Below are 12,514 nucleotides of genomic sequence, written 5' to 3' on the forward strand. Positions count from 1 at the left end.
CATCGGGTATTCTAGAATATGCATGTAAACGTAGTATATTGCACAGCCACGTAGTATATTGCCTAGTCACGTAGTATATTGCCCAGTCTCGTAGTATATTGCCCAGCCACGTAGTATATTGCCCAGTCACGTAGTATATTGCCCAGCCACGTAGTATATTGCCTAGCCACGTATATTGTCACATAGTATATTGCCCAGTTACGTAGTATACAGCACAGTGCCACGTAGTATATTGCCCAGCCACGTAGTATATTGCACAGCGACGTAGTATATTGCACAGCGACGTAGTACATTGCCCAGCCACGTAGTATATTGCACAGCGATGTATTACATTGCGCAGCCACGTAGTATAATGCCCAGCCACGTAGTATATTGCCCAGCCACGTAGTATATTGCCCAGTCACATAGTATATTGCCCAGCCACGTAGTATATTGCCCAGCCACATAGTATATTGCACAGCGACGTAGTACATTGCCCAGCCACGTAGTATAATGCCCAGCCACGTAGTATATTGCCCAGTCTAGTAGTATATTGCCCATCCACGTATGTGACATGTTAAAAAAAAAAAAAAAACATATACTCACCTTCCAAGGGCCACTTCTAGTTCGATCACATGAGTGTGACATCATGGCAGGTCCTTCTCGCGCAGGCACTCAGGACCTGTAACGACGTCGCGGTCACATGACCGTGATGTCATGGCAGGTCCTTCTCACGCAGGGCCTGTGATGATGTCGCAGTCACATGACCGTGATGTCATGGTAGGTCCTTCTCGCGCAGGCGCACAGGGCCTGTGATGACGTCGAGGTCACATGACCGTGACGTGATGGCAGGTCCTTCTCCCATACCACCGGAACCTGTCACTTGCATGGAGCGGTCACCGGACTGTAGCCAGGAGCGGGAAAGGCGACGGAAGGTGAGTATATCATGATTTTTTTTTTATTATTATTTTTAACAGATGTTATTACTATTGACGCTGCATAGGCAGCATCAATATTAAAAACTTGGTCACACAGGGTTAATAGTGGCGGTAACGGAGTGAGTTACCCGCGGCATAACGCGGTCCGTTACCACTGGCATCAACCCTGCGTGAGCGGTGCTTGCGTTGAGTATGGAGCGGGCGCCGACTGCAGGGGAGTAGGGAGGGACTAATCGGACTGTGGCTGTCGCTGATTGGTTGCGGCAGCCATGACAGGCAGCTGGCGAGACCAATCAGCGAAATTGGATTCCATGACAGACAGAGGCCGCGACCAATGAATATCCGTGACAGACAGAAGGACAAACAGACGGAATTGACTCTTAGACAATTATATAGTAGATACGTTTTTCCTCCCTCAATGGTAACATGCGCAATACACATTTTTATGGGGAGATGCTGGCGAGGGTTGAGACATAGTTATGTGCTCGTGATATTCACTCTCTGTACGCTCTGCTCTAATATGACCATGAATTTATAGTGGTATTTGGTAGAGAAAGGTTGAACTTGATGGACCTTGGTCTTTTTCCAGCTATGTAACTATGTAACAGAGATTTTATTAATGTGTGGTTTTCATTCAAAGAAATCATAGCAACATACACAACAGTATGTGATATGGTTCTGTAGAATAATAATAATAATAATTTTATTTATACAGCACCAAAATATTCTGTAGCACTTCACAGTTAGAATTATGCAACGTATTATAGGCTAGAACGGCTTTGTGCATTGGGTCCTAGCTGAGGTTTATGTTGATATTGCATAAAAAAGACCCTACCAGACTATAATAAAGCTTCACATTGGTTACTGCAGTGATAAGTGTAATGTACACTAGTGAGCAATACTGGAAGAACAGTGACTGTGGCTGTGGCAGTGTCAGTGGATATGATCATACTTGTGTAGTATGTTGCAGACGTCATCATCAGTTTTCTTTAACCCCTTCCCGACCTGTGACACAGCGTATGCGTCATGAAAGTCGGTGCCAATCCGACCTGTGACGCATATGCTGTGTCACAGAAAGATCGCGTCCCTGCAGATCGGGTGAAAGGGTTAACTCCCATTTCACCCGATCTGCAGGGACAGGGGGAGTGGTAGTTTAGCCCAGGGGGGGTGGCTTCACCCCCTCGTGGCTACGATCGCTCTGATTGGCTGTTGAAAGTGAAACTGCCAATCAGAGCGATTTGTAATATTTCACCTAAAAAAATGGTGAAATATTACAATCCAGCCATGGCCGATGCTGCAATATCATCGGCCATGGCTGGAAATACTAATGTGCCCCCACCCCACCCCACCGATCGCCCCCCCAGCCCCCCGATCTGTGGCCCGCTCCCCTCCGTCCTGTGCTCCGCTCCCCCGTCCTCCTGTCCGCTCCCCCCGTGCTCCAATCACACCCCCCCGTGCTCCAATCAAACCCCCCCGCACTCCGATCCCCCCCCGTGCTCCGAACCACCCCCCCCTGCACACCGATCCACCCCCCCTGCACACCGATCCACCTGCCCGCACACCGATCACTCTCCCCCATGCTCCGATCCCTCCCCCCCGTGCTCCGACGCCCCCCCGTGCCCTGATCTCCCCCCCCTGAGCCCTGATCTCCCCCCCTTATACTTACCGATCCTGGCGGGGTCCGTCCGTCTTCTTCCCCGAGCGCCGCCATGTTCCAAAATGGCGGGCGCATGCGCAGTGCGCCCGCCGAATCTGCCGGCCGGCAGATTCGTTCCAATGTGAATTTTGATCACTGTGATATAATCTATCACAGTGGTCAAAATAAAAAAACAGTAAATGACCCCCCCATTTGTCCCCCATAGATAGGGACAATAATAAAATAAAGAATTTTTTTTTTTTTCACTAAGGTTGGAGTTAGAACTAGGGTTAGGGGTAGGGTTAGGGTTAGGGGTAGGGGTAGGGTTAGGGTTAGGGGTAGGGGTAGGGTTAGGGTTAGGGGTAGGGGTAGGGTTAGGGGTAGGGGTAGGGTTAGGGTTAGGGTTAGGGTTTCGGTATGTGCACACGTATTCTGGTCCTCTGCGGATTTTTCCGCAGCGGATTTAATAAATCCGCAGTGCTAAACCGCTGCGGATTTATGGCAGATTTACCGCGGTTTTTCTGCGCATTTCACTGCGGTTTTATAACTGCGATTTTCTATTGGAGCAGTTGTAAAACCGCTGTGGAATCCGCAGAAAGAAGTGACATGCTGCGGAATGTAAACCGCTGCGTTTCCGTGCAGTTTTTCCGCAGCATGTGTACAGCGATTTTTGTTTCCCATAGGTTTACATTGAAATGTAAACTCATGGGAAACTGCTGCGGATCCGCAGCGTTTTCCGAAGCGTGTGCACATACCTTTAGAATTAGGCTATGTGCACACGGTGCGGATTTGGCTGCGGATCCGCAGCGGATTGGCCGCTGCGGATCCGCAGCAGTGTTCCATCAGGTTTACAGTACCATGTAAACCTATGGAAAACCAAATCCGCTGTGCCCATGGTGCGGAAAATACCGCACGGAAACGCTGCGTTGTATTTTCCGCAGCATGTCAATTCTTTGTGCGGATTCCGCAGCGTTTTACACCTATTCCTCAATAGGAATCCGCAGGTGAAATCCGCAGTAAATCCGCAGGTAAAACGCAGTGCCTTTTACCCGCGGATTTTTCAAAAATGGTGCGGAAAAATCTCACACGAATCCGCAACGTGGGTACATAGCCTTAGGGTTAGGGTTGGGTTGGAATTAGGGTTGTGGTTAGGGTTAGGGGTGTGTTGGGGTTAGGGTTGTGGTTAGGGGTGTGTTGCGGTTAGGGTTGTGGTTAGGGTTACGGCTACAGTTGGGATAAGGGTTAGGGGTGTGTTGGCGTTAGAATTGAGGGGTTTCCACTGTTTAGGCACATCAGGGGGTCTCCAAACGCAACATGGCGCCACCATTGATTCCAGCCAATCTTTTATTCAAAAAGTCAAATGGTGCTCCTTCCCTTCCGAGCCCCGACGTGTGCCCAAACAGTGGTTTACCCCCACATATGGGGTATCAGTGTACTCAGGACAAACTGGGCAACAATTACTGGGGTCCAATTTCTCCTGTTACCCTTGAGAAAATAAAAAATTGCTTGCTAAAACATCATTTTTGAGGAAAGTAAAATGATTTTTTATTTTCACGGCTCTGCGTTGTAAACGTCTGTGAAGCACTTGGGGGTTCAAAGTGCTCACCACATATCTAGATAAGTTCCTTGGGGGGTCTAGTTTCCAAAATGGGGTCACTTGTGGGGGGTTTCTACTGTTTAGGCACACCAGGGGCTCTGCAAACGCAACGTGACGCCCGCAGACCATTCCATCAAAGTCTGCATTTCAAAACGTCACTACTTGACTTCCGAGCCCCGACATGTGCCCAAACAGTGGTTTACCCCCACATATGGGGTATCAGCGTACTCAGGACAAACTGGGCAACAATTACTGGGGTCCAATTTCTCCTGTTACCCTTGAGAAAATAAAAAATTGCTTGCTAAAACATCATTTTTGAGGAAAGAAAAATGATTTTTTATTTTCACGGCTCTGCGTTGTAAACGTCTGTGAAGCACTTGGGGGTTCAAAGTGCTCACCACATATCTAGATAAGTTCCTTGGGGGGTCTAGTTTCCAAAATGGGGTCACTTGTGGGGGGTTTCTACTGTTTAGGCACACCAGGGGCTCTGCAAACGCAACGTGACGCCCACAGACCATTCCATCAAAGTCTGCATTTCAAAAGTCACTACTTCCCTTCTGAGCCCCGACGTGTGCCCAAACAGTGGTTTACCCCCACATATGGGGTATCAGCGTACTCAGGAGAAACTGGACAACAACTTTTGGGGTCCAATTTCTCCTGTAACCCTTGGGAAAATAAAAAATTCTGGGCTAAAAAATTATTTTTGAGGAAAGAAAACGTATTTATTATTTTCACTGCTCTGTGTTATAAACTTCTGTGAAGCACTTGGGGGTTCAAAGTGCTCACCTCACATCTAGATAAGTTCCTTTCGGGGTCTAGTTTCTAAAATGGGGTCACTTGTGGGGGGTTTCTACTGTTTAGCCACATCAGGGGCTCTGCAAACGCAACGTAACGCCCGCAGAGCATTCCATCAAAGTCTGCATTTCAAAATGTCACTACTTGACTTCCGAGCCCCGACATGTGCCCAAACTGTGGTTTACCCCCACATATGGGGTATCAGCGTACTCAGGAGAAACTGTACAACAACTTTTGGGGTCAAATTTCTCCTGTTACCCTTGGGAAAATAATAAATTGCAGGCTAAAAAATCATTTTAGAGAAAATAAAATTTTTATTTTATTTTCATGGCTCTGCGTTATAAACTTCTGTGAAGCACTTGGAAGTTCAAAGTCCTCACCACACATCTAGATTAGTTCCTTTGGGGGTCTAGTTTCCAAAATGGGGTCATATGTGGGGGATCTCCAATGTTTAGGCACACAGGGGCTCTCCAAACGTGACATGGTGTCCGCTAATGATTGGAGCTAATTTTCCATTTAAAAAGCCAATTGGCGTGCCTTCCCTTCCGAGCCCTGCCGTGCGCCCAAACAGTGGTTTACCCCCACATATGGGGTATCAGCGTACTCAGGACAAACTGGACAACAACATTTGCGGTCCAATTTCTCCTATTACCCTTGGCAAAATAGGAAATTCCAGGCTAAAAATCATTTTTGAGGAAAGAAAAATTATTTTTTATTTTCATGGCTCTGCATTATAAACTTCTGTGAAGCACCTGGGGGTTTAAAGTGCTCAATATGCATCTAGATAAGTTCCTTGGGGGGTCTAGTTTCCAAAATGGGGTCACTTGTGGGGGAGCTCCAATGCATAGGCACACAGGGGCTCTCTAAACGCGACATGGTGTCCGCTAACAATTGGAGCTAATTTTCCATTCAAAAAGTCAAATGGCGCGCCTTCCCTTCCGAGCCCTGCCGTGTGCCCAAACAGTGGTTTACCCCCACATATGAGGTATCGGCGTACTCGGGAGAAATTGCCCAACAAATTTTAGGATTCATTTTATCCTATTGCCCATGTGAAAATGAAAAACTGAGGCGAAAAGAATTTTTTTGTGAAAAAAAAGTACTTTTTCATTTTTACAGATCAATTTGTGAAGCACCTGAGGGTTTAAAGTGCTCAATATGCATCTAGATAAGTTCCTTGGGGGGTCTAGTTTCCAAAATGGGGTCATTTGTGGGGGAGCTCCAATGTTTAGGCACACGGGGGCTCTCCAAACACGACATGGTGTCCGCTAACGATGGAGATAATTTTTCATTCAAAAAGTCAAATGGCGCTCCTTCCCTTCCAAACCTTACCATGTGCCCAAACAGTGGTTTACCCCCACATGTGAGGTATCGGTGTACTCATGAGAAATTGCCCAACAAATTTTAGGATCCATTTTATCCTGTTGCCCATGTGAAAATGAAAAAAATTGAGGCTAAAAGAATTTTTTTGTGAAAAAAAAGTACTTTTTCATTTTTACGGATCAATTTGTGAAGCCCCCGGGGGTTCAAAGTTCTCACTATGCATCTAGATAAGTTCCTTGGGGCGTCTAGTTTCCAAAATGGGGTCACGTGTGGGGGAGCTCCAATTTTTAGGCACACGGGGGCTCTCCAAACGTGACATGGTGTCCGCTAAAGAGTGGAGCCAATTTTTCATTCAAAAAGTCAAATGGCGCTCCTTCCCTTCCAAGCCCTGCCGTGCGCCCAAACAGTGGTTTACCCCCACATATGAGGTATCAGCGTACTCAGGACAAATTGGACAAAAACTTTCGTGGTTCAGTTTCTCCTTTTACCATTGGGAAAATAAAAAAAATGTTGCTAAAAGATAATTTTTGTGACTAAAAAGTTAAATGTTCATTTTTTCCTTCCATGTTGCTTCTGCTGCTGTGAAGCACCTGAAGGGTTAAAAAACTTCTTGAATGTGGTTTTGAGCACCTTGAGGGGTGCATTTTTTAGAATGGTGTCACTTTTGGGTATTTTCAGCCATATAGACCCCTCAAACTGACTTCAAATGTGAGGTGGTCCCTAAAAAAAATGGTTTTGTAAATTTCGTTGTAAAAATGAGAAATCGCTGGTCAAATTTTAACTCTTATAACTTCCTAGCAAAAAAAAATGTTGTTTCCAAAATTGTGCTGGTGTAAAGTAGACATGTGGGAAATGTTATTTATTAACTATTTTGTGTCACATAACTCTCTGGTTTAACAGAATAAAAATTCAAAATGTGAAAATTGCGAAATTTTCAAAATTTTCGCCAAATTTCCGTTTTTATCACAAATAAACGCAGAATTTATTGACCTAAATTTACCACTAACATGAAGCCCAATATGTCACGAAAAAACAATCTCAGAACCGCTAGGATCCGTGGAAGCGTTCCTGAGTTATTACCTCATAAAAGGACACTGGTCAGAATTGCAAAAAACGGCCAGGTCATTAAGGTCAAAATAGGCTGGGTCATGAAGGGGTTAATTTTACTATGAAATCAGGTTTGTAGGTAAGGCTAAGTGCACACGTTGCAGAATTGCCGCGGAGATTTCCGCCGCAGGTATATCACATGCGGAATTGGCATGCGTATTCCCGCTAAACACTAGCGTTTTCCAAGTAATCTTTAGCATCGCTTGGAAAACTGACTGACAGGTTGGTCACACTTGTTAAACATAGTGTTCGTCAAGTGTGACCAGCTTTTTACTATTGATGCTGAATATGCAGCATCAATAGTAAAAAGATATGTTAAAAATAATTTAAAAAATAGTTATTCTCACCTTCCGACGTCACCCAATCTCCTCAGCGGTGCATGGGGGGGCTGGGATGCTGTGTGCGAAGGACCTGGGATGACGTCATGGTCACGTGATCGCGACATCATCGCAGGTCCTTCGCACATAGCATCCCAGCACCGCTGAGAGGCGGGAGGACTGCGGGGGCCATCAGAAGGTGAGTATATCACGATTTTTTATTTTAATTCTTTTTTTTTAACAATTATATGGTGCCCTGTCCGTGGAGGAGTCTCCTCTCCTCCACCCCGGGTACCATCTGCACATGATCCGCTTACTTCCCGCATGGTGGGCATAGCCCCATGCGAGAAGTTAGCGGATCAATGCATTCCCATGTGTGCGGAATCCCCGCGATTCCGCAACTTAATGAACATGCTGCGTTTTTTTCCGGAATGCGTTTCCACTCAGGAAAAAAACGCAGCATGTGCATACAAAATGCGGATTGCATTCTTTTAATAGGATGCTTAATGTGTGTTTTTTTGCGGTTTTATAGTGAAAAAACGTGAAAAATCTGGAATGTGTGCACACAGCCTTTGGGTATGTTTGAATGTTCAGGAAACGCTGCGTTTTTGACGATGCGTTGAGCCACAGCGTCAAAAACGCAGTGTCCAGATGTTACAGCATAGTGGAGGGGATTTAATTAAATCCCGTCTCCACTATGCGTGGTAACACGCATGTGGCATACCCGCGAAAATGGACATGCGGCGCGTCTTTTAAGAACGCAGCATGTCCTTACATTGCAGAAACAAGGCAAGGACAACGCAGGTGACCTGCAAGTGACCTCAGGTGCAGATTTGGTCAGGATTTTACCTGCATAAAATCCTGACCAAATCCTGATGCAATCCTGAACGTGGACACATACCTACACAGGCACCCACCCACTGCTAGAGATACTACATAACGTCCACCAGGTGGCGCCGCTGCCCTGCACAAAGCCCAGTGGTGACTTCTAGCACAGGGGAAGACAGATTTCCCAGATCTGCAGCACTCTGCTTCTGTCACTACGTGCGGGGACAAACATGGTGATCACAGGACAATGTGACTGTCCAGGTTACAGTAATGAGTGCAGAGGAGCTGACGTCATAGTGAACTTTGTCTCTTGGAGTCTCCTGCGACTTTCTGTTTACTCTCCTTTATGGCCTGGAAGAAGGAAAGTCTACACGAGTCAGCGCTCATTGTATCATTGTATCATTGTATGTGCCTGCAAGATGGACCGGCACCTACTACTAATACTAACAACACAGCTATGGGAGCAGATAAATGGTGGCTCTTCGACGAGCACTACAACTCCCAGCATCTGGGAAACGTCCGACGTCTCTGCTAGGAGTTGTCGCACTCTTCAGGGTACAATCTGCGCCAAATACCCGCAGTCAGCAGAACCATTACTGAGATGCTGAAGATGAGCCACTGACTCCAGATTGTCAGGACACGATTCTGTGCGGGGTCTCCAGATAATGATCACTACAATAATAATAATAATAATAATCATCTCTGGGCATAAACGTCACTGTAATAAATGTACAAGGTGCAAATGTCAGGACGGCAGGGAAACAGTGCAAGGAAATCATCTTATCACTGCCGTGTATGGGGGACATAGCTAATCATGTATGCAGGCATTTATTAATTATCATCTATTATTTATGTATCTGGTCATACATTGATCTATCTCTCTGTCAATATTCATATATTTATTATCTATCGATATTTCTCTATCTATGGTGACTACATGTCATAATACTGATATATACAAATAACAGTGCAGATTTGATTATATTGGGAATATTTCAGAGTCTTGAATTTGGCATTAATGGCTAATGTATACATGTATCCAACTACTTTTCACACTAAAAAAAAGTGAATCAGCAGCAACAGCACAATGGAGGGTGCAAGTGGCAAGAGAGAGATCTGGTTATTCATGTACATAAGATCCAGAAAGGAAGGAAGATCCTCAGGAGATCCTGTGTGGGAAAAACAGACTTCATGAGCCCGAATGGCTGCACCTGGACTATAGTCCGCTTTATGCTTCCCCTGATCTTCTGGAGTGCTACCTGCTTTTTGGAATATCTATCTATTTATCTATTATCTATCTACAGTATCTATCTATCTATCTATCTATCTACAGTATCTATCTATCTATCTATCTATTATCTATCTATCTATTATCTATCTATCTATTATCTATCTATCTTCTATCTATCTATCTATCTATCTATCTATCTATTATCTATCTATCTTCTATCTATCTATCTATCTATTATCTATCTATCTATCTATCTATTATCTATCTATTATGTATCTATCTATCTATTATCTATCTATTATCTATCTATCTATCTATTATCTATCTATCTATCTATTATCTATCTATCTATTATCTATCTATCTATCTATTATCTATCTATCTATCTATTATCTATCTATTATCTATCTATCTATCTGTTCTATATATCTACTATCCATCTATTATCTGTCTCGCCCTATCCATCTATCTTTGGTAACTAACTACATATAATCCCAATAGTTATATGTGTCCATTTTTTGTTTAGTAACTATTTCACACTATTGATTTACTGTATTATTAACTAGGCTATATACGGTAGATTATTAATTTATTATCATTGAAAATAAATCGTTATAATTATGATTGATGATTTCCATAAAATGTGAGCATCCAATCCTGCTCAGGTGGTGTTGTGTGTAACAATGTGTATATTAGAGTATATATAATCACGCAAAGATAGATAACAGATAGACAGATAACAGGCATGTGTAGCTCTATCTTGGCGTTATTACATATACAGTAATATACACATTGTTACACACAACACAATGTTAGCAGTATTGGATGGAAATCATTAATTATAATTATTTCAAATAATTTTCATTGATCATAATCTACACAGCCCAGGTAGTAAAAATTAATAGTATGAAATATTTTCGATGTATAAAAATGTGCACTTAATTGTATATGCCAGCATTGTTATTACATAGAAAGATTATTCGATAGATAGATAGATAGATATGTTTCTGTTTATTATCTATCTTTCTATCTGTTATTGATACAGGAAAGATATATATCTTGGTACCGTGTTAGCCAGTAGATAGAAAAATATTTAGAATTGAGAGTCCTCAGTGGTTGATACCTTTTAATGGCTAACTGAAAAGATGGTAACAAATTGCAAGCTTTCGAGACTACACAGGTCTCTTCATCAGGCAAAGACTAAAACAAATTCTGAAGAATCACATATTTATGCACAACATAGAGAAAAAAAAGGAAAAACCATGGATAAGACACAGGTGACATGGAGCAGAATTACCATGAGTGATAAACAGTTATGTCCATAAATATTGGGCCAATTCTTAGATAAGTATTGTTTTATTGTCCTCTGATTAGGGTCTCTGTTGTGATGACCCCACATAGTCTGAGGGGCTAAGAGCTGGCCCAATACTTATGGACATAACTGTTTATCACTCATGGTAATTCTGCTTCATGTCACCTGTCTTATCCATGGTTTTTCCTTTTTTTTCTGTGCCATGTTGTGCATAAATATGTGATTCTTCAGAATTTGTTTTAGTCTTTGCCTGATGAAGAGACCTGTGTAGTCTCGAAAGCTTGCAATTTGTTACCATCTTTTCAGTTAGCCATTAAAAGGTATCAACCACTGAGGACTCTCAATTCTAAATATTTCTTATTGATCATTCTATCAATCATTATCTATCTATATATCTATTATCTATCTATCTATCTATCTATCTATTATCTATCTATCCTTCTATCTATATATCCTTCTGTCTATCTATCCTTCTGTCTGTCCTTCTATCTATCTATCTATCTATCTATCTATCTATCTATCTATCTATCTGTCTGTCTATCTATCTATCTATCTATCTATCTATCTATCTATCTATCTATCTATCTATCTATCTATCTATCTATCCTTCTGTCTATCTATCTATCTATCTATCTATCTATCTATCTATCTATCTTTCTATCTATCTATCTATCTATCTATCTATCTATCTATCTATCTATCTATCTATCTACCATGTATCTATCTCTAGAGTACTTATGTCTCTGCCTGCCCATGTGTCAGTGTGCAGAGGTGCGTGCGCCCATGGTGCTGGCAGGGCAGAGTGTGCTGTGAGTGCCATCTCCCATTGTCCTGGGCTGGGGGCAGTGGGTGACGTTGGCAGCCATGTGATGTGATTGCTATAAGGAGGGTGGATCCGCCCTCCTCCCGTGGACTGAGCTCCTCATCTGTTCCTGGGCTCCTCATCTGCTCCTGGGCTCCTCATCTGTTCCTGGGCTCCTCATTTGTTCCTGGGCTCCTCGTCTGTTCCTGGGCACCTCGTCTGTTCCTGGGCACCTCGTCTGTTCCTGGGCTCCTCGTCTGTTCCTGGGCACCTCGTCTGTTCCTGGGCACCTCGTCTGTTCCTGGGCACCTCGTCTGTTCCTGGGCTCCTCGTCTGTTCCTGGGCTCCTCGTCTGTTCCTGGGCACCTCGTCTGTTCCTGGGCACCTCGTCTGTTCCTGGGCACCTCGTCTGTTCCTGGGCACCTCGTCTGTTCCTGGGCTCCTCATCTGCTCCTGGGTTCCTTACCTGCTCCTGGGCTCCTGATCTGCTCCTGGGCCCCTCGTCTGTTCCTGGGCCCCTCGTCTGCTCCTGGGCTCCTCTTCTGCATGCAGCAGGTCTGCGCCCCATCACCCAGCGCCCACAGGAGAGGGGTCTCCTCCAGCCCCCCAGCCTTATGAGCTGCCCTACCAGCCATGACTCTGAGCTCTGACA

The 12,514-nt window shown here is 44.1% G+C and overlaps 1 protein-coding gene across 1 annotated transcript in view; it reads left to right on the forward strand.

The window, feature by feature from the left end:
• The first annotated feature begins 11,963 nt into the window (after nt 1-11,963).
• The window catches only part of FOXD1 (forkhead box D1), a 1,998-nt gene continuing 1,447 nt past the window's right edge, over nt 11,964-12,514 (forward strand). Inside the window, exon 1 of the mRNA XM_069750542.1 lies at nt 11,964-12,514. This exon is cut by the window's right edge and continues 1,447 nt beyond it. Within this exon, the coding sequence (XP_069606643.1) occupies nt 12,496-12,514 (19 nt within the window). The 5' untranslated portion in view covers nt 11,964-12,495.

This window comes from Ranitomeya imitator, chromosome 1 (assembly GCF_032444005.1).
Source record: "Ranitomeya imitator isolate aRanImi1 chromosome 1, aRanImi1.pri, whole genome shotgun sequence".
Lineage (NCBI taxonomy): Eukaryota > Metazoa > Chordata > Amphibia > Anura > Dendrobatidae > Ranitomeya > Ranitomeya imitator.